Consider the following 20,327-nt stretch of genomic DNA (forward strand, 5'->3'; position numbering starts at 1 on the left):
CAGCACTGCGAGCACCAGCACTGCGAGCACCAGCACTGCGAGCACCAGCACTGCGAGCACCAGCACTGCAAGCACCAGCAGTACGAGCACCAGCAGTACGAGTACCAGCAGTACGAGTACTAGCAGTACGAGTACCAGCACTGCGAGCACCAGCACTGCAAGCACCAGCACTGCAAGCACCAGCACTGCAAGCACTAGCACTGCAAGCACCAGCACTGCAAGCACCAGCACTGCGAGCACCAGCAGTACAAGCACCAGCAGTACGAGCACCAGCAGTACAAGCACTAGCAGTACGAGTACTAGCACTGCGAGCACCAGCAATGCCACGCCGACTACGGCAACAACTAGCAGTAGTACGAGCACCAGCACTACTACCAGTAGCAGTAGCATCAGTATCAGCACCAGCACGACGACGACGACAAGAACTAGCACCACGCCGACAATCCCAGCTACGACGCCGCCAGTGGTTACCTCAACAACGACCATCACCAGCTGCCCTGGAACCGGCGGCCCTGTGCCCCAAGATCCAGAAACAGTCACTGTCACCGCCACAGTTACTGCTCCACCTCAGGATCCAGAGACAGTGACTGTCACTCCAGCCCCTGCACGTGGTCCGACTGTAACTGTAACTGTGACCTCAACCTCAACTGCAGCATATGGAGGACCTCCTCGACCTAGCACAGTCACAGTCACAGTCACCGGCGAGCCTGTGACCATCACTGAACCAGGAACTACGATCACCGTCCCTGGACCGACTACTACAATCCCAGGCGAGAACGTCACCGTGACAGTTACCGGAGATCCAGTAACGGTTACGCAACCAGGAACTACCATCACATTGCCAGGTCCAACTATCACTGTCCCCGGAGAGGAGACAACCATCACTATTCCTGGCGAAGATGTCACGATCACAGTTCCCGGGCCAGAGACAACCATCACACTCCCAGGGTCAGTAACAACAATTTCTGGTTCCGTGACAACTTTACCAGGAACGACAATTACAGTTCCTGGAGATGAGACAACTGTCACCCTCCCTGGATCAGTCACGACGATTCCTGGTTCGGTTACCACAATCTCAGGATCAGTGACTACTCTGCCAGGAACGACGATTACGGTTCCTGGAGCCGAGACGACTATCACTTTGCCTGGATCAGTTACAACAATCTCGGGGTCGGTGACAACCCTCCCAGGATCAACGATTACAGTACCTGGAGACACTATTACTCTCCCTGGATCTACGGTGATCTATACCGAGACGGTTGTTGGTCCAACAGCGACAGAGACCCTGGTAGTAACAGAGGTTGTTTCGACGACAGTCGTAGGTGAGTACTCGATATCCATCTCCACCGCGATCTATCAAATACAACGGAATCCTGACATCATGAAGGCCCCGGCTCAACGATAACAACAACCCAAACCGAAATCCAAACCCTCCCGCCACCCCCGGGAACAACCGTAACTATCACCGGTAAGCCTCGCTCACCACCCATACACAGCCAATACTAACAAACGCAGGAACCGCAACAACAGCCACAATCTCCATATGCCCATCCCTCACTGTCAACCCAACCTACACCCCCCCAACCCCACTCCCAACAGACTACACCTGGGGCTGCGCCCCCGGTTACCTCTGCCGCCCGAAGCACCTGGATGTAATCGGCGGGTGTAACCTCGAAGCCGGCCTTCCAGCACCAGAGTACGTCTGTTCCCCCGACGAATGCATTGTCGCGCCACCATACATCGAAGAGCAATACTGGGGCGAGCCGATCGTCTCCGACGAAGTCGGGGTATACAACGTATCGAAATACTACTTCAATCTCGACCCGGAGATCTTCGGGTTAAACTACTCCATTTTCCGATTGCCGGAACCCAAGGCGGAGAGGAGGAGGAGGAGGAGGGGGGAGAGCGTCGAGATGTTTTGGAAGAGGAGTCTTTCGCAGCGGACTGGTGACATGTTCAGGAAAATTGTGTCGAGGCAGCAGGACGTTATCACCGATGTGCCGCTGCCGCCTGTTTGTTATGACGAGTGCAATGCTGCGTCGTTGGAGGCGCAATTGGTGGGGAAGAGGCCGGAGCTGTGTGAGCTTGGGTCGACGTTTTTGGATCTGCTGGGTCAGTGTCGGGCTTGTATTGAGCGGTGGGTTAATATTGATGAAGATGACAAGGAGGAGGACAAGCCGAGCTTTGATGAAAATTTGAAACCGGATTTCCAGCAGTGGCTTGGATATTGTGAGAGGCGGGGCGATGATGAGCCCGAGCCGACGGGGCAGCCGATTACAACGCTGCCTCCGTCGACGACGATCACCTCAACAAGGACAGGCACTGGGATGGGGACGGGGACGGCTACCTCGTCCGGTGATGATGATGATGACCAGCCGACGGGGACGATCACTTCGTCCGGTGGTAGTGGTACCACGCAGACATCGACGAGCACGGCAACTGATGGTGATGATGACGAGGACAGTTCAACCTCGTCTGGCACTGCTACGCAGGCTTCCAGTGATGGTGACGACGATGAGCCTACGGCAACGGATGATGACTCTTCGCCTACAGCCACGAGCACTAGCTCAAATAATGCCGACGAGGATGACGAAGGCTCCTCCGACTCGCCAACATCTACATCCGGCAACGGGTCTGGCTCTGACTCTGGCTCTGGAACTGAAACCAACTCACCGTCTCCAACTGACGATGGTTCCGGTGACGGCGAGGGTAACGGATCTGGCTCAGGCGGCGGTGATGGTGATAGTAACGGTACTGGTGATGGCGATGGCGATGGCAACGGTGGCTCCGGCCCATCAGCCTCGTCACCAATCATCCCCTCGACAGACTCAAACGGCTCGCCAACTTCAACACCACCCGCTGAGTTCACCGGCGCAGCAGCTCCTCTGTCCGTACCGCTACACTGGGGTATTCTCCCTGTCCTCCTCGGATTCGCGCTGTAGAGCTGCCTAGTAGGAGGGAGACGACGGATGGAGACGAGTAGATGGGAGGATAATGGGGTGTTTTTCCTTTTCTTTTTGTTATATATAATTTTCCTTTCTAGATCGACCGTACCTACGCTATGCTACGTATTGTACTTAATTTAGCTAATTGTGCTCGCGATTAAATGGAGACTAGTCGAGTTAAGTTAACTTAGTGGTGGAATCGCGACGTGTTTTTACCATTCTTGTCGCTCCCTAGATCATGTTATTACTCTGAATGGCTTGCATTTCAATTGTGAGATTTCGATACGATCTACCTAGGACATGTGAGATGTTCTGTGTAGCTGGTACAAGCTGAGTTTAAGATCAAGCACAGTATTCTGCATCACCATCGACCTAGCTCCAACCTCATATCCCAGACACCAACTTCATCCAATCAACAGCCTTCAGGCGAAGTATTATCTCCAAAGAATTAGTACCAAGATTTGAACAGTCAATCCAACAGAGAACCATATGACAAACAACCATCCAACAAATAAACCCTCACTCATCCTCATCATCAAGAAAACCAAGCTTGATAGCCTCCCACCCATCAATCCAGAAACGGAGTAGACCGCCATCACAGCCCCAGTCCTGACCAGCGTAAAGCAGATCCAGATTCTCAAGATGGACAACAGGGAGGTCGCGAGCCTCTTCCGCGGTGAGACGCGCCATGGGAATTCACGATCGATAGGCACTGCCCCGGCGGGCTCGTCGTATTCATAGTGTTCACTGGTTTCGCTGTCGGCATCGCTGTCTGTTTCGATCTCGTTAGAGTTAGTCCGAGAGAGCTGCTCGATTGTTTGAATATTGCTTTTAGTGACAATGTCCGAAGAAACGAGAAGCTGGTCCATAAACAACGCAAGAGCAGTGGTTGCGGTATCCGGCTTAGGCTGGTAGTCATCGTCAGAATCGTCTTCGGAACCAGAACCATAATCAATATCTATGAGACAGATGCTTTCCTGCTCTCCTTCGTCGGTGGGGATGTCTTGGGTCACCCGAAACGTATACCCTGGAGAACAAGTTGGAGTTCAAGGCGATGTATTCAGCGAAGGTCTTAGCCGTCAGCCTTAGGGCCTTGAGGTCTGCTCGGCGGAGAGACCCAAGAGTCAGGGCGAGACACTCTGGAAGCCGCAGGACAGCGAACAGGAGGTTTGCAGCACTCATACTGACTAGTCTCTGACGCAGGATGTGTTACAGAGCTCAGTAGACCACAGGAAGACAGTGAGTTACACACGGAGAAGACGAGGATGATGGGAAGAAGAGAGTTGCAGAAAGAGAGTTGCGAGAGAGCGAAGACGCGAAGCTCAACATCCTTATGTATTACTCACCTTCCGAAGGTAGGCAGAAGCACACTGCACTTAGGCCTCATCTTGGCCCGATTCGGAAGTTTTCGTTGAGTGTAGTGGATGTAGAGAGTGGTGTCAGCCAATGAGCGTTGTACCAGGGGCGTAGGGTGTGAATAGCTTCAGCTGCAGAGTCACTCACGAGTACACAGGTGCCGTCATAGATGAGCTAGACAACTGCGGGGTAGGAGAGGGAATCTGTATGCTTCGACGACATGTTGTCGATGGGGAGTGATTGGGAGGGAAGTGGAAGGGGGTCGTGGGTTATTTGAGGAAGAAGGTTGTAAAGCCAGTTTGAGGATTCTTATATACGGGAGTTCAATAAAGGCGATGTAGCGACAATGATTGTATATTCTGCAAACTTCTATTAGAGACTTTTCTTTGTCGTCTGGACGAGAATACCCTGTTGCAGCTCTAGGTATCTAGAGGATAGCATGATTGGTATGTATCAGATGAGGGCGCAGGAATAACAAGTTATAAACAGCAAGGTATTAGAGCAATTATCATGACAGACTCAGCGCAAGAGAACATAGACCACGTGGCGAGTAGATTTGGCATCTTGGTATGCCACTGAATCAACCACGAAAAGGTTAGAGGAGATCACTGCAACTTAGCCTACCTAGGTACGGTCTATCTTCGATACTAGAATTTACACAAGCTCTCTTCGCGCGACATGATGTTGTAACACCCATGACTGCATCATAAGCAGCTACATAGAAGATCGGGAGAGAACCATCGAGGTGAAAGTCATTTACCAACGGATATGCAATGTGCAAGTGCACAAGCAGCAGGTTCGGAACTGCGCCTTACTGAAGCCTTGCGGCGAGGAAGCAATTACCTGATACTCACAGTAGCTCCAGATCTCACGAATCTGCCGTTAAAGTCGGATAGTCTTTCTTTCCTATTGTGGCAAGCGGTTGACCCCCGGGCGGAGCGAGGGGTAGTATCCACAACAAAAAAATGACATAATGATGGGAATGTTTTGCTACTTTTTAATGCTTGGATTTCCATGCCCTTGCGAACACCAGCCATAGCTATTCAAATGCTTCCATGATGGCTAATGAAATCCAACCGGCTGCGCCCAATGACGGCGCGCAGCTCGCCGCTATCTTCCTGGAGTCCTTCTCTGACGAGTTCAACCAAAGAATGTTCCCGCCTACAGCCGACGTGCGTCCATTCTGGATGCAGCAGTTCAACGAGACGATCGAGAAAATAAAGTCGACAGAACCAACAGCAAGTAAAATCAAGCTATTGAAGATCGAGCAGTTGGACTCTGAACCAAAGCCCGTCATAGCGGCGTTCGCCAAGTGGAAACTCTACGAAACGACCAAGTCCCGCGAGGAGCGGCAAAAGGAGGCTGAAACAACGTGGCCTGCAAGCTCTGACGCGGCTCTATGCGATCGCTTTTTTGGGACTTTGGACAAGGAGAGGCGGAGCGCGACAGCTGATCAGCCACACTACTGTGAGTGGCGGTCTAGACACGATAATATTGCAAATTTTAACTTCGCGTAGACCTTGACATGCTAGGCACGCGGCCCCAGTTCAACGGGCGCGGCCTCGGCTCGAAACTCCTGAATTGGGGGCTGTCCAAAGCAGACGAGGAGAAGGTCATGGTATTCCTAGTCTCAACGCCGCAGGGGAAACAGCTGTATGAGCGGTATGGGTTTCAGACAGTCAGGGAGTACGAGGCTGCCCCTGGGTATACCATGACCTCGATGCTGCGGCCTGCCCGAGCTTAGGTCCGAAGAAGTGGTGGTTAGGTATGGGCGAGGAGATACGATAGTAATCTGCAAAATAGAGCCCTGGAGACAATTAGACGTTGCGCCTCTATTATTGGTTAGATACATGAGATGATATCATGATGCTGCCAGATAATCGGCCCAACCCCACATCTCCGAGAGAAAAAAATAAGAAATACCCCGCTGCACGAAAGACCGCACAAAACACGACTCAATCCTCAACTAACGAACCGCTGCCATTACCTGAACATGTCTGATCTAGACGCCACCACCCCTCGGGTTTTTATTGCCCGCCATGGTATGTAGCTTTCTTTCCTGACAGCCTGGGAGAGAGTCTAAAACCCCACCAGGAGAAACCGAATGGACCAAAAACGGTCGATACACCGGCCTCACCGACCTAGAGCTCACCCCTGCCGGTGTGCAGCAAGTCACTGGCACAGCCCGTCAGCTTGTCGGGTCTGGGAAACTGGTCGACCCAGCCCGCATTGAAAAAGTCTGGGTGAGCCCGCGGAAGAGGGCGCAGCAGACCTTCCACATTCTCTTCGGTGCGACCGGGTCCGACGATGGCATCGATGCTGCCAAAGTAGAGCTCACGGAGGATATCGCCGAGTGGAATTATGGCGAGTATGATGGTCTCATCACGAAAGAGATCAGGGCGTTGAGGAAGGAGAGGGGTTTAGATACTACCAAGGAGTGGGATATCTGGAGGGATGGGTGTGAGGGTGGAGAGTCAGTGTCTCCTAACATCCAATCATGCTAAACCGCTAACTCCTCCTACTATAGGTCTGCCGAGATGGTAACAGAGAGACTGGACAGATTGATCCAGCAGATTCGTTCAATCCAAAAGCCCTGTATGGATGGCTCAAAGCCAGCTGATGTGGTTTTGGTAAGATTCCTACTCTACCTTCTTGCAGACTTCTTCCAAGGAACTAATAGATTCACACAGGTCGCACATGGCCATATCCTCCGTGCTTTTGTGAAGAGATGGCTGAACTACCCCCTCGAAACACCATTGTCCATGATGATATCCCCAGGAGCTGTCGGCATACTAAGGTAATATCATGTTGACTGGCAAAGCTTGAACTGCGACACTGACAATATCTGCAGCTATAAAAACCGCGATATAAATGAGCCGGCATTCTTCATTGGCATGTCGATACCGTGAGGATAGCGGATAGTGTTCTTTCTCCCTTGGTGGCTTATAGCATAGAATGGAAGCTGTTATGGTACTTGTAAGAATGTAGAAAAGCTGGAATAGTGACAGACCTGCTGTTAATGGTTAGTGCGGGGTGCAGTGGAGACAAACAGCAACACAACTCTCCCTCTCCCTCATCTCGTGTCAGCACAATCCAGCAAAGATGATCCAGTCGCGTCTTAGCCCCCTCCCCAAAACAGACACCGACGCCGAATCCGAAGCCGAAGATCTCTTCACCACCTTTCTGCCTCACCTTTTCCCCGACGAAGCCCCTCGTTTCCACGGCGATCCCGGCGAGTGCCTGCTCTATGCTTCACCCCGATACGGCACCCTAACAATCCAGCTCCCCTCTCTCCCCAACAAACCAAGCAACGAGTCCAGCCTCTTCGCACACTTCTTATGGGGAGCCGGGCTGATCATCGCCGATGCCGTTGAGGCCGCCCATTCCACCCACAACGATGGAGAGACCCTTTCTCTGCAGAGATGGAGGGTAGACGGGGAGAAAGTGCTCGAGTTGGGAGCCGGTATGATATAACCTCGTTGCCCTTCAATACCAACCGACCAACCAACCCCTCTCTAGGCGCCGCCCTCCCATCGATAATCTGCGCTCTCGCCGGCGCCGCCGAAATAACCATCACCGACCACCCCGCATCCCCAGCCCTCCAAGGCGCAATCGCCCACAACGTGCAGCAAAACATCCCCTCCCCCATCGCAAGGTCATGCCGCATCGCCATCCAGCCGCACGAATGGGGTAATCTGGCGCCCGACGATAACGCCTGGGCGGCGTCATGCAAATCGCACTTCACGCGGATCATCGCCGCCGACTGTTTCTGGATGAGCGCGCAGCACGGGAACCTCGCGCGCACGATGAAGTGGTTTCTGGCGCCGCGGGGGCGCGTCTGGGTTGTGACGGGGTTCCATAACGGACGGGGGATTGTGGGGGAGTTTTTCGAGGCGGCAAGGGAGGCAGGGCTTGAGGTTGAGAACGTTTATGAACGGGATTTGGGTTCGGAGATGGGGATGGGGACGGGGACGGGGACGGGGAGTGGTGAGGTTAGGCGGGAGTGGGTGCCGGTGAGGGAGGGGGAGAATAGGGAGAATCGGACAAGGTGGTGTGTTGTTGCGGTGTTGAAGCATGCTGTATCTTGAACAGGTTGGCTGGGGGTCTAAGTCTGTGATTGAATGTCCAAACGGTTCGTCCAACCCGAATACGAAAATGTTTATGAGTAGGCTGGGATGAGATCTGGTGCTCCACACGAAAATCATAACGGACCGCGTTGGAGAGCGAATAAGGAGCCATCGACCCATCGCCAAGCTTCATCGTTGGGATGTTGACATGCCCTCTATTCTGCAGCCTGTTGGAACAACAAAGACCTAGTTGCTTCTGTCCATGTTTCGATAGGACTGGCAAAAGGGCTCGGTTGACCCCTTTGATATACAACCCTAATACTGGGCCCACTAGGCGCAGCACGGTTTGGCCCGGCCAGCAGGACTGCTACCTAGTGTGGGTCACGTATTCGTATCTTTGTATAAAATAGTAGCCTGGGGACTGTCTGAATCTGAAACAGTGTAGTTCAGGGGCTCATCTGTATTCGTATAGCTCATTACCAGATTTGGCTAGTTAATGGTTATACATAGTATGTTCATTCTTGGCTCGTGTTTATATGTTCTGGAAGGACAGCCCATTACTCCAGGTAAGAAATTACAAAGGCCTCTTTGTGTCGACAATGTCACTGTTTGGGTCCTGCGCCCTGGCTGCCTACATATACATTACCAGCTCGCTTTTCTTCGACACGGCGCATTTCTTCCTCCACAGATGGACTAGGTCGCGCTACAAGCCCCTGCAATGGCTCGCCCGATGCCATTCGTATCATCATCTCTATTACAGTCATTTTCTGAACTTCAATGATCGATACCGATGGAAGAATGCCTGCGTGGCATTGCCGCTTGAAATGGTCTGCCTGTGCACAGGAGCGCTACTAGGCTGGCTATCTCTCCAACTGCTCTCTGCGCCCTCCAGGAGCAACGGAACCTCTCCACTAACAGCAGTCGTCGCTTTACATATCATACGGCTCTTCGTGGTGATATGCATGGGAGGGCGAGACTCAAACCACGTTACCTATGAGACCGTCCCGAAAGACCATCACTGGCTCCTTGTTGGTCCGCAGTTCCACGCTTTGCATCATGTCTATCCCAGTCGGTACATGGGTTCAATCACTAGGATCTTCGATTGGATTGCCGGCACCGCCTATATTCTGAGAGGGAAGACCGTAGCCATCACCGGTGGCTCTGGCGCGTTTGGAAGAGCGATCATACGCCGTTTGCATGCAGAAGGTGTCGAAAACATATACACGTTGAAATTCGGCAGAGACTGGACGCACGACAACTTCCGTCACGTTGCCTCCATTTTTGAACAGAAACGCCCGGATATACTGATTCTCGCGCATGGAACCAAGGGCGGAGACGCCATGGACGCAAACTTCAGAGCAACAGCTCACATTATTCGCCTTTATATGAAGTCCACGATGAGCCAGAAGAACGAGCCAAAGGCAAGAAAGACACTTCCTGAGATCTGGTATGTCGGGAGTGAGATTGAGCTGCACCCTGCGTTTGGAGGGCCCGAAATGCATCGATACCTTGCATCCAAGCGGGCGTTTCTACCGTACGCTCGGGCTCTCTACGACGATACCCGGGTTATCTATCGCCATATTGTTCCTGCTGCGTTTCACTCGCCCATGGGGAAAGCTTTGGTATCTGCTGACTGGGCTGCCGGGTGTATGATGTGGTGGATTCGGAGAGGGGCACAGTATGTCCCTGTGACATACACTGGACTGGCGTATTTGAACTTCTTCAAGTTTGTTTTCTGGGTGCGGCCTAGATTGTTAGGGGAAGATTGGGATTCATAGATACAGTGCGTAATTTATACTGGACAGCAATAGAATATACTCTTCGGGTAAATGAGGGCAATAACATTCAGCACATATATATAAATGCTCCCTCTGCACTTGATGACCTTGATTGGCGCTCCATACTTCCCTGCTATCTCGTGGATGAGTCCATGCTAGGCGAAGTTTGGGGACGGATATTGACTGTCATGTTGGTGACCATCCTCCACTTGCTCGATCGATAAAGATTACCTTTGAAGACCAGCATATCGCAAGCCAGACGGCTTATATGTGTCTGAACTATAAACTGGTGGCAATGTTGATCACGTGGTCCACTCCCACCACTTCCAGTGTCTTCCTCCACCCCCAATCTCGCCTCCATCATCATCAGCTGCATCCCTATCGGCATCACTAACGCTTATCCGGCTGTGGCGCTGGCAGCTGTGCCTAGATCTAATTCTGTGAGCTTTGGTTGTTCCGTGCTTTTCCATTTCAAGTCATTGCGACTGGGGCGAGGCAAGATGGCCCACCAGGCGCACGGCATCCGCTGGGACGCTCTTGTTACGAACCTGAAATACCACCCCCAGCTCGATCTTTCCAAGAACACCCCATCTGATATTCTCTTTCGCTTTGCACCGAACCAGACGAAAGAAATCGAGTTTTTCGTGGAGTCCTTCTGCCGAAATCTGGCAAAACACACTCTTACAGAACGCGCCAAGTATCCTGCCGAATACAACCCCCCGCAACCGGACAGTATCTTGATAGATAACCGCACCGCGAAGAGAATTACTCCCACGGTGTATAAATGGCGGAAGGCGCTTGAGATAGAAACTGGCCTGCCCGTCGTCTGGAGCAATGATCTGTGCCCGCACGAGCATGACATATGCGACGAACTCGAGGCAGATAGTCCCGAACGGAGAGAGCAACAGGACGATGGATTCAAGATAGACTGCTGGTGTGCGTTACCGTACAAGGAAAGAAGAGCATCCGCGTTTGTACGACAGCATGTTCATAACAACTGTTATAAGTTTTATAAAGCAAACCGTGCATCCTTGCTCAATGTCACCCTCATGAAGACACTTCTCCTCTACGGCGAGATGGAGCCAGTCCTGCGAGCCTGTTCTCAACCCGCGGTGGGCTACGCACGATGGGAGAGTGTGGGTGAGTGCTACGATACCCCTACGGAAATGGGATGGTGTTCTGTGTACCAGCGGGCGCTCGATGCTTACGTCGGCTTGAACGTCCTGTATTCATTCCCTGCATTGTGGGATCCCGGCTCTGGGTGTCGTCGACAACGTCCTCACGATGAGAATGAAGCCAACGCCCTTGTAAAGGAAGACGAGTATCGCAATACGGCCGCTTATCAAAGAATGCTCTACCTTTGCACCAAACAGGTCGAAAGCATCGTCGAAACCTACCCACACCAGGAGTTCTTCGGAATCACAGACACGCACTTTGATGGATATATGTCTTTTCGACGCATGGCCAAAGGACTTTGGAAATGGCCGGCATTGGTTACTGCCTTGCGAGACTATAGTACCCAGCCAGCCTTACGGGCAGATGACTTGCCCTACGGACAGATACCCATTGACGTATTCCTCAACTCTCACAACACCGCGCCATACCTCCCTAACAAGACAGCTATCTCGAAGGTCTCGGTAATGCTTTATCGCTTGGGCCTGCCGACAGAGCTTGTTCTAGACATACTCCAGCTTGCCGAGTATGATGGCTCTGGGCCTCGAAGCCGGCTCTACATCGCGCACGATCCGCTACACCCCGAAAACCGCGATGCGCTTATCAAATATCTCACTTACTGCTGGCTGACGTTGGTGCGATGCAACATGCTCGCACATGCCCTGGGAATCGAGATCCACTGGAAGTTTGAGATCATGCGATGCTTCTCGAGAGTGTTTGGGACGCCGCCGGGAAAGCGGCTTTTTATTGAGACGTACAACGTGGATGAGGATAGGTACACATGTCAGTACTGAGATAGCCACGGGCTGACGCCTAGACATAGTGTCACTATGAGTGACCGTTAGTCTTTCCTGGGCACTGCAAGTAATATAGACATTGCCTCGATTGGGGGCGATGCTGCGCCGCTATATCCATACCCCTGCACCGAAACGCACTCAAAAGCCAATACCAGACTCGTCTAACAAAACATGACAACCAGTTTATTAATTGTTAATTAATCACTTGCATCGATTCTGTCCCTTTCTGCGCCGGACTGCTCCCCCGAATGTCACCCTACACGGACATACCGGTTCTGCAGGACTCTTAGCGCTGACTTTAATTTCGAGCCTCTGCAAGCTGAAGAATGCGGCTTGCAAGAGTGCATTATTTAAGCAGTGTTGGCCCCTGCTTCGATTGTCGCGACATCTCCCAGCCAATCTGCTTTACTCAGGGAACATTCATAATGAAGTTCACCTCGCTTCTAGCTCTTGCCAGCATCGCTGCCGCACAGAATGTGTTCATCACTTCCCCCGAGCCAGGCACAGAGGTCGCAGCCGGGGATGAGATCGTCGTCCAACTCATCCAGCCCGTACGTCCATATCCTTAATCTAGCCCCACCCCACCTTCACACCATACCCACTTGTCTCCAGTCGAGATCTTGAATCTCAAACCGATTCCAACAATGCACTCATCTAAACACGGAATCCCCTCTAACTAATCTCTCCTCACCAAATAGGGCTCCCAGAGTAGCTACTCCAACATCGGCATCGCAATCGGCCTGCAACCGTGCCCAGACCCCAATGAATTCTGCTACCCCGCGTCCTCAGTCCTAGGATGGACGCTATACGCCGGATCCTTCAACCCAATCTATAACCCGGTCGGCTCGCCGTGGCAGAACTTCACCGTGACCATTCCGGAGCGAACGCCCGCGGGGCTGGCGATTATCGGTGTTGCGCATGCGGCGCTAGTTGGGGTATGTTTTGGTGTTCTATATTTCTTCCTCGCTGTAGCCCTGTGCCTTGTGACCACCATCCAGCAGAACCCCAATTCTTAATGAACAAAGCTTATTCTTATACTCATTGCTAACTGGGATTGGGCAGGTAATGGGCAATCCATCCATCGCGACGACGTCGGTGGAGGTTACGATTGTCTGATATCCGGGGGTGTTAGTGGCGTTCGTACAAGTGATGGTGTTCAGCTTAGGCACGATACGAGGTGGAGAGATAGTACGTTGCAATATATCCATAGTATCTAACAACATACATCGATTAGCGGAAGAGAAAAACTCGGGAAAGATTGGTTATAAAATGCCAAAACATGCAACAGTAGGAGTTCCATGTAGTCAGCCACCATACCACCAACCGAATGAGCTCGCGACCAAGGGCCGCTTCAGCGTCACACCCGCAATCTCAACCTGGGTAGTTAAGGCCAGGGATGCGTATGGTAAGGGTCAGTGTGCGACAGAGTAGACACCCAGGGTGACCCAGCTTAACTTGCACCTGCACTCACCCACCCAGCAAGACGTGGCACTTTCCACTGGCCCACCCCATCCCGTTTTTACATATCCACACTTCCACGCCTTGATAAGCCCCGCAGTTTGATCCTGTTAGTCAAGGGGGAAAGCGTGATGATAATTTATTAGCTACTGACCGGTATGGTAGTGACCGGTATTTTACGAGTATACGGTGCCTTTGCATCGCGCTCTCGAATCGACAGGGGCTTTTCGTACTCGATGCAGAACTCAGACTCTAAGCTGTATAGTGTCCACCACGTCCGGTAGGATGATTGCGGATCAAGAATACCAGAAGATAGCCCGTTCGTATTCCGGTTGCTGCCCATGCAGTGCGCGGTTCTGATGGCAATTCCGAGGTAGTTGCAGGCGACTGACGAAGAGAGTCAGCATTTCAAGGAGCTTTAAAATGATAGGATGCCACACACGGTTGGGTTTGTCGACAAGACGTGCATATACAGCCTGTAAGATGAGAGGCTAGGGCAGAGAAGAGAATGCCAACAAACGGTATGGTTTATATTATGCGGGGTTTTCTAGGTAATTCTGCACGTTGTCAGGCAGGATATCTATGTCAATGAGCCCTACCGTAATCACTGGACCCATTTGTTAAGCTATTCCTCTCCATACTCAGGACCGCCTGACTCTTGCCGCTTCCCGCATAACCCTCTGGTGATTCCGGCTGGCTTATTTCCACATTTATCTTGCTAAATGGGAAGTACGCACTCGAAGGAGTTCCGGCACCTAACGAGATTATACCCGGTCGTCTGTATCAGAAGGGCGCAAAAACTGGTTAGACCGGGGGCCAGGGGATACATGGTTTATTAGCGGTGCGGACCGCAGCTTTAATGCTGGAGGGCTGATTATGCACATCTATCAGTTTATGTTGGCGTGAGGGCAACAGGTTTAAGGGGTAAAAAAAGTATGAAAGTAGATCGAAGCACTCACCTTTCTTCCAAGGGCTTCTTCAGAAAAGAAATCTTGTCATAATGCTATGTTAGTATTGTAGGTAGGAAACAAATGGAAGAACCATCACCAGCACCGGATTGGAGTCACACACGGTCCCATTTCCTTGCCTGTCCTTTGTGACAGGCCTACGGAATGAACACAGTGTTAGCAAAGTCCCTCTTACATCCCTACTAAGTTCTCGTACCTCGTCGCTCTTGAGCATCTCGCTGATCTTTTCGCCGACTTCGTTAGGCGTAAGTATTCCCATGTCCTCTTTGCGCGAGACGTGAGCTCCGAAAGAATCAAGTCGCTTGTAAATGGCAGTAGAGAACATGATCAGAGGAGGTTGAAGAAAGCCTGATTGATGCTCGATTCACAGCGGGCGGGTTGTCGCTCCCGATAAGCTACTCCGAGCCAGCTATGTGATTGAGTACTGCAGTAAACTGGTTCTTAACTCAGGGCACACATTGGCTTGGAGCGGGGTTAATCGCCAATCGCGGAGATCCCTCCAATCTGGATCTCGTGTTGAATCTCCGCTGAGCCAGGTGTAAAAACACCTCGGTGGGCCGCTCGATCAACACTGAGATGCAGCCATTGGCTCGCGGAGATTCCGGGAGTGGCCTGCCATGATATGAGTATTGAGTATCATCAATCCAACACTGGTACTAGAACAATCTACAACTACGGTGGGAGTCAGCTATAAGGCCGTCATTTGCCGCTCGATTCTGTAGATGCCCAGAGACGAAGTTCACCTCAAGGCAGCCAGTTGCACATCTCCAAGATGACATTGCCTGGCTCACCAAAATGAGGTGAATTACTGATCTGTGGTAGGCTGGCATCAATTGCCGAGGTCCTCTTCGAGGCAGCGCGTAACTGACTCATATATCCCTCCTCAAGGCAGAACGACAAATCATGTCCATGCCGACACTTCAGCTTCTCAAGACGCAAAGATATTCCACCTTGACGTCGACCCGATAAGCAACAGATACCACGTAAGTCCCTGAGATCATTATCTCCCCTCTACGCCCATTTCTAATGAAATAGACCGGACTATGCGTCTACTCAGTCAAGGGCAGCGGCGATCATAGAGTCAGCTGTATCGTTGCCCTACGGCAAGTACACAATTACATGTACGAACAAGGCATCAACCGCGGCTATTACGCCGCACAATGCATTAGACAAGCAATCGTGGCATCCGCACCAAATCATCTTACCCTGTTATTCCTGCACTTCCGATTTCAATATCCCATTTGAGCCTGCGCCTTAATACGCTGGTACCGCGGCTGCCGCTGGGGGAGCACGCGGGGTCATTGTTAACGCGGAGCATGGACTTGATGCGGCGATTTGGAATGCTACAGAAACTTTTTAGCGTGCGCGGTGAGTGGCTGTTGAGAACGCCTAAGTACTGGTTGTGGCGTATTCTGTCTGGCTCTGCAGTGCTCCGTCGACATGGGCAGAGGTTTGAAGGTTGGTATAACATCAAGTAGTACTGGTTGATTTTCGGTTACACGATTGCGAAGGAAACGGAAATTCTCAAGCCCTGTTAGGAATGTTTCCAAGTTCAATGTAATTCCGAGACAGTTAGATTCCCCGTCGCTGTCCTGTAAGGTGGATTTGCGCACCATGCCAGTTCCGGAAGTTCCTATTTCTAATACATAGGTACCTAGTTAGTGTGTAAAAATAGCATTAGATCTAGTTAGTGATATCAGATCTGAATATTATTTGGAAAACTTATAGAAATATTCTCAAGTGGTATTGGAAGGCGATATCAGATATGGACAATACTATATTTACTAGATTGACTTTATTTTTTACTTAGTATAATACTACCTTGGTGTTTTTCAGAAACCCCCGGATCTGGATGGCACTCGCTCCAAATCCGTCCGCCAGGTCCAAGCTCAAAGGTTACATACCTATACCTAACTACCTACCTATGCACAAAGTCCGAATTCAGCCATAGCTGCTGACCGCGGGCGCTTGCTACTCGACACCGCTATCTCCGTGAATTCTTCGGCCTCTATACTAAAAGACAGCCATCTTAGAAAGGAGCTTGATTCTTAAGTTTCGGGGGAAAAAAAATGTCTAAGCAAAGGAACGATTCATGCGCCATTTCCCGACGTCTTCATGGATGTGTTCCCCATATTGATGAAATCAGACAGATTTGCCAAACCCCTTCGATTGTTTTTGGTGTGATCCACGAAGGAAAGGTGGTATTTGAAGACTCGGTCGGCTATCGCAATGCTGAGCAGACTCTGAAACCAGATGCCGACACTATATACATGATCGGTTCATGCTCTAAGATGTTCACCTCGGCCGCTGTCGGTATTCTCGTCGACGAGGGAAAGCTCCAATGGCAGGACCCAGTCCAGAAGTACCTCCCTGAATTTGACCCGCATGGTGACCCTCGTATCGGCCAAACTGCTGATATTATCGACCTCCTTCGTCATTCTTCTGGTGTGGTTGACCCAAGTGAACTCATATTCGGTCCTCGGGGGTCGATTCTTGTCGATGGAAATGACATGTTTCAATTGCTGAATGCAATGCCTACGACAGATGAAAAGGGTCAACGGTTCAACCGTGAATGGGGCTATAACAACGTGACATATGGGATGGTAGCGATGATTGTCGAAAGGGTCTCTGGCCAAAGGTTCGCTGACTTTGTGGAAGAACGCCTTCTTGGCCCCTTGGGGATGAATCGAACAGCAATGAAAAGGGGAAGGATTATGGGAGACGACAATGTTGCGGTGCCATGTCTGAAGCTGTCAAACGGGCAGTTTGTTGCCGCGGAGTCAGAATCATGGCCATGCGATAGGCATACTCCATTGCTGGCTGCAACGGGCATGCGAAGTAGCCTCAACGATATGCTCATTTGGTGCACCGCAGTCATGTCTGCTGAGCGGCACGAGAATAAAACCCAATCCGAGGACATTGAAACCCAAGACGACGTCACTTGCAGCCAGTCCTTTTGTCCTCCTCGTTTTCATCCACACAACAATCCACTGAAGCAAATGAATCGTATTCGCCGTGGGTACTGGACGCGACCGTGCGACGACCGAGAGGTTAGCAAGGATGCGGCGTATTGCATGGGATGGGTGCGGATGGAGCTGCCGTCTTCCATGATGGGTTCTTTCAGTGGCAACATTCATACCCGCGAGAATCCTCACCGGCTGCATCTTAAGCATATCATGGGCATGGAAAACCCTTCTTTCCTCATGGTTGGGCACACTGGCGGCATGTCAGGGTCGATCGCGACAGTGTGGACATTCCCTGAGACTCAGAGCGCAGTGGTGGCGATGACCAACGGTCGCGACTTGGGCGATGCCAGCGACTTTGCGGCGCAGACACTGATCCAGGCACTGTTTGATCTAACTCCACGAGTTGATTTTACTTCCTGGGCGATGAAGGAAGCACAGCTTGCATGCAACCATTTCCCGAACATAATACTCAAACCCTGGCTGGAGGATCGCCGTCCTAATGAAGCTGGGCGGGACCCGATGTGCTACGTTGGGGAATATCGAGGAATCAACGGCTTGTTTGCGTTGAGAATATCCGCTGACTCTAATCGAAAGTTATCTGTTCTTTTTAACAATCATGAGTTATCCAAGTGCCCTCTGGTGTTTTTTGGAAGAGATACTTACAGTTACCTCCTCGAAGACTACGATAGCTGGACGACAATGGTGATTTGGGCAAAAAGCTACAAGAAAACAATCTTTGAATTTGATGTTGGGTCAGAATCAACCAAGGCCAGTGGCTTATGGTGGCGATGGTATAGCGATGAACCGGCCTCGTGGTTTTCTCGCATCCAATAGTTAAATCGTTCTGTCTTGAGTTTTCCTTGCCAATTTAGACTTGGCTATCATGGTGTCACTCTAAAATGCCACGAGTATTGTTTTCATATTTCGGACATTACTTAAAAATCTCTTTCAACTCCAGGCCTCTGCATTTGCAGTTACGGAACAGGGAAAACCCACGGCACCTTGATTTCATAAAGTGGGCAAAAACCTGTTCAAGGCCAAAATATCACTCCCGTTACCAGGTCACCTTGCTTCGATGTTAGCTGGCTCAAGAAGCCCTTAGTATCCAATTTCAGGTCCCTTACTTTGGAAGAGCCTCTCCACCACCACTTGCTCCACCAGCACTACCGAGAGGAAGACGAGCGGAAGTCATTATGTGGACTATACCATGTTAGACCAGGGGGTTGCAAGCTGGCAAAGCAAGGATACTTACTAACGTTAAGAAGGTTTAAGGTGGAAGTATCTATTGGGAACAAGGTATCAGTATCACCTATTCTTAATAATGCTCTGTTGTGTTGGGAAATAATTACTTTGATAAAAAGTGCTGAGATGTTGCTAGTAGACAGTAAATAGGTAAGTTGAGGAATGAACCACAGGGCTTTATATCTTAAGCCTGACTGCTTTTAAAGGACATCAACCCTATGTATCTGGGGTATCCTTCCTCTTAAAATGTATGCATGCGGAAGCTGATCAAATAATGATACCTAAAGTAAGGTGACCTTATTATAATCTACGTCTTATGTTACCTCTAGGTGTACTACAAGTGAGATCTAGACTGTTCTTGTAGGATATTCAAATCTCCACATAACGAAAGCGGAAGTATATTGCCATGAGGACAACACAGGTCTGCCTGATCTATTGCCCCGTCATTGATCATGTAACATACATGCTATATCCGATTGCAGACTCTAGAGGGGTATACCTATAGGTCAGACACGGCTCATGGGGTCAGTGTAGACAGAACCTTGAAACTTTTGGAATAGCCCTCCTAGTTCCAAAAATCTATGAATGCTACAAGTCGATGAAACAATGACTGTGGTATCCGAATGGCTCGACAGAGGTGGCTCTGCCTCCGGGCCAGGAGTACAGTACCGCCCATCACGAAGTCTTTCAATCGGCAGGAAGTACGCCCCATCCGCTTGTATGCGACTTGCCCAAGAATTGTTGAGAAGGCAGTATTTATAATATGCTTACACCGCAGCGGAAGTTATCGGGTAACTGTTGCAGGCATTCTCTGTGAAGTACACTTTTAGAAGCAGGGAAAGGGAATAAGCAATATTTAATCACATCTGCTTCAAGTATTGCAGCAAGGTAATCTGAGGGGTACTGTTGTTACCTGGCGTGTAAAGCGCCAGCCTCGCGGTCAAGGGTCTACTGCCTGGATATAATAGGATCAAGCGCTTGATAAATGCTGTCTGCGGGACATCTGCCACGTCCGATAAAAAAATCCCTTCTAGGTACTTAGCAAATGCGATCAAAATGTATTGATTTTTACTTAGCAGACAGTGACCAGCCAGAGTTGAGTCCTCTCTTACCCATCCAATCGCACCACAATTGACTTTTGACATCAATTGCTCATTACGTTTGTTATTCGTAGCCAAATTCAAATTCGCAAAAGGGGAGACACTAGAAGAAAAGGGTAGAGGAGATACACACAAAGGCGCGGCAAATTCAGCAGACCCGCAAATTCACAAATTCCAGAAAAGCGACATCGGCATTGATCAATGATCCTGGTGAATCTTGTCGTTGACAGTGGACATGCCATCAATCATGATGTGCAACTCATTGCAGCGAGGATCCCTTGCTAGACCATTAAAGAGCAGTTTGGTATTGTCGCCATGCACTTTTTCTAAAGGAAAAGGAAATTCACTTCATGAGAGGAGGAGCGACATGGAAAAGAGCGGGATTGATTACAGGCTTTGATGCAAGACGTAATTCTAGAAGGTGAAAGTCGGCGCAATCGGAAGAGACGTAAAGACGCTTGTTGTGGCTAGGTTGAA

The 20,327-nt window shown here is 50.6% G+C and overlaps 10 protein-coding genes across 10 annotated transcripts in view; 8 read left to right on the top strand and 2 right to left on the bottom strand.

Annotated features, from left to right (window-relative positions):
- BJY04DRAFT_221440 (uncharacterized protein) overlaps positions 1-2,942 on the top strand; it is a gene marked incomplete at both ends in the record, with an annotated part of 3,455 nt that extends 513 nt beyond the window's left edge. Inside the window, 3 exons of the mRNA XM_073717118.1 lie at positions 4-1,322; positions 1,388-1,468; positions 1,516-2,942. Of these exons, the coding sequence (XP_073567897.1) occupies positions 4-1,322; positions 1,388-1,468; positions 1,516-2,942 (2,827 nt within the window). The remainder of the gene's footprint in view (positions 1-3; positions 1,323-1,387; positions 1,469-1,515) is intronic.
- A 522-nt stretch (positions 2,943-3,464) lies between these two features.
- On the bottom strand, positions 3,465-4,127 carry BJY04DRAFT_221441 (uncharacterized protein; the record flags this gene model as incomplete). Its single annotated transcript, XM_073717119.1, has 3 exons — positions 3,465-3,613; positions 3,646-3,853; positions 3,972-4,127. The coding sequence occupies 3 exons, from the start codon at positions 4,125-4,127 to the stop codon at positions 3,465-3,467; spliced, it is 513 nt and encodes a 170-aa protein (XP_073567898.1).
- A 1,177-nt stretch (positions 4,128-5,304) lies between these two features.
- On the top strand, positions 5,305-6,218 carry BJY04DRAFT_196700 (GNAT family N-acetyltransferase). The gene is made up of 2 exons (XM_073712378.1): positions 5,305-5,768; positions 5,819-6,218. Exons 1-2 carry the CDS (start codon positions 5,357-5,359, stop codon positions 6,043-6,045), a joined length of 639 nt encoding a protein of 212 aa, XP_073567899.1. The 5' UTR covers positions 5,305-5,356; the 3' UTR covers positions 6,046-6,218.
- BJY04DRAFT_196701 (histidine phosphatase family protein) lies at positions 6,219-7,356 on the top strand. Its single transcript, XM_073712379.1, has 5 exons — positions 6,219-6,343; positions 6,396-6,774; positions 6,829-6,931; positions 6,992-7,098; positions 7,153-7,356. Exons 1-5 carry the CDS (start codon positions 6,295-6,297, stop codon positions 7,208-7,210), a joined length of 696 nt encoding a protein of 231 aa, XP_073567900.1. The 5' UTR covers positions 6,219-6,294; the 3' UTR covers positions 7,211-7,356.
- Positions 7,254-8,389, top strand: BJY04DRAFT_229989 (uncharacterized protein; the record flags this gene model as incomplete). Its single annotated transcript, XM_073719178.1, has 2 exons — positions 7,254-7,764; positions 7,821-8,389. Exons 1-2 carry the CDS (start codon positions 7,404-7,406, stop codon positions 8,387-8,389), a joined length of 930 nt encoding a protein of 309 aa, XP_073567901.1. The 5' UTR covers positions 7,254-7,403.
- Positions 8,390-8,967: 578 nt separating this feature from the next.
- Positions 8,968-10,372, top strand: BJY04DRAFT_229992 (uncharacterized protein; the record flags this gene model as incomplete). The annotated part of the gene is made up of 1 exon (XM_073719179.1): positions 8,968-10,372. One exon carries the CDS (start codon positions 8,968-8,970, stop codon positions 10,144-10,146), a length of 1,179 nt encoding a protein of 392 aa, XP_073567902.1. The 3' UTR covers positions 10,147-10,372.
- A 146-nt stretch (positions 10,373-10,518) lies between these two features.
- BJY04DRAFT_196704 (uncharacterized protein) lies at positions 10,519-12,417 on the top strand. Its single transcript, XM_073712380.1, has one exon. It carries the CDS (start codon positions 10,647-10,649, stop codon positions 12,111-12,113), a length of 1,467 nt encoding a protein of 488 aa, XP_073567903.1. The 5' UTR covers positions 10,519-10,646; the 3' UTR covers positions 12,114-12,417.
- Positions 12,418-12,457: 40 nt separating this feature from the next.
- BJY04DRAFT_196705 (uncharacterized protein) lies at positions 12,458-13,353 on the top strand. Its single transcript, XM_073712381.1, has 3 exons — positions 12,458-12,667; positions 12,815-13,051; positions 13,179-13,353. Exons 1-3 carry the CDS (start codon positions 12,542-12,544, stop codon positions 13,230-13,232), a joined length of 417 nt encoding a protein of 138 aa, XP_073567904.1. The 5' UTR covers positions 12,458-12,541; the 3' UTR covers positions 13,233-13,353.
- A 363-nt stretch (positions 13,354-13,716) lies between these two features.
- Positions 13,717-14,867, bottom strand: BJY04DRAFT_221447 (fungal specific transcription factor domain-containing protein; the record flags this gene model as incomplete). The annotated part of the gene is made up of 3 exons (XM_073717120.1): positions 13,717-13,961; positions 14,646-14,679; positions 14,739-14,867. 3 exons carry the CDS (start codon positions 14,865-14,867, stop codon positions 13,717-13,719), a joined length of 408 nt encoding a protein of 135 aa, XP_073567905.1.
- Positions 14,868-16,611: 1,744 nt separating this feature from the next.
- Positions 16,612-18,366, top strand: BJY04DRAFT_229995 (serine hydrolase domain-containing protein; the record flags this gene model as incomplete). Its single annotated transcript, XM_073719180.1, has 1 exon — positions 16,612-18,366. The coding sequence occupies one exon, from the start codon at positions 16,612-16,614 to the stop codon at positions 18,340-18,342; it is 1,731 nt and encodes a 576-aa protein (XP_073567906.1). The 3' UTR covers positions 18,343-18,366.
- Between the last annotated feature and the right edge of the window lie 1,961 nt (positions 18,367-20,327).

The sequence above is a fragment of the Aspergillus karnatakaensis genome (assembly GCF_047715665.1).
Source record: "Aspergillus karnatakaensis strain CBS 102800 unplaced genomic scaffold BJY04scaffold_49, whole genome shotgun sequence".
NCBI lineage: Eukaryota > Fungi > Ascomycota > Eurotiomycetes > Eurotiales > Aspergillaceae > Aspergillus > Aspergillus karnatakaensis.

Coding starts and splice junctions, on each gene's coding strand:
- BJY04DRAFT_196701 (XM_073712379.1), top strand. CDS start 6,295: ATGTCTGATCTAGACGCCACCACCCCTCGGGTTTTTATTGCCCGCCAT. Junction 6,344..6,395: donor GGTTTTTATTGCCCGCCATG/GTATGTAGCTTT, acceptor AAACCCCACCAG/GAGAAACCGAATGGACCAAA. Junction 6,775..6,828: donor GATGGGTGTGAGGGTGGAGA/GTCAGTGTCTCC, acceptor CTCCTACTATAG/GTCTGCCGAGATGGTAACAG.
- BJY04DRAFT_196704 (XM_073712380.1), top strand. CDS start 10,647: ATGGCCCACCAGGCGCACGGCATCCGCTGGGACGCTCTTGTTACGAAC.
- BJY04DRAFT_196700 (XM_073712378.1), top strand. CDS start 5,357: ATGATGGCTAATGAAATCCAACCGGCTGCGCCCAATGACGGCGCGCAG. Junction 5,769..5,818: donor AGCTGATCAGCCACACTACT/GTGAGTGGCGGT, acceptor AACTTCGCGTAG/ACCTTGACATGCTAGGCACG.
- BJY04DRAFT_196705 (XM_073712381.1), top strand. CDS start 12,542: ATGAAGTTCACCTCGCTTCTAGCTCTTGCCAGCATCGCTGCCGCACAG. Junction 12,668..12,814: donor TCGTCCAACTCATCCAGCCC/GTACGTCCATAT, acceptor CTCACCAAATAG/GGCTCCCAGAGTAGCTACTC. Junction 13,052..13,178: donor CGCATGCGGCGCTAGTTGGG/GTATGTTTTGGT, acceptor GGGATTGGGCAG/GTAATGGGCAATCCATCCAT.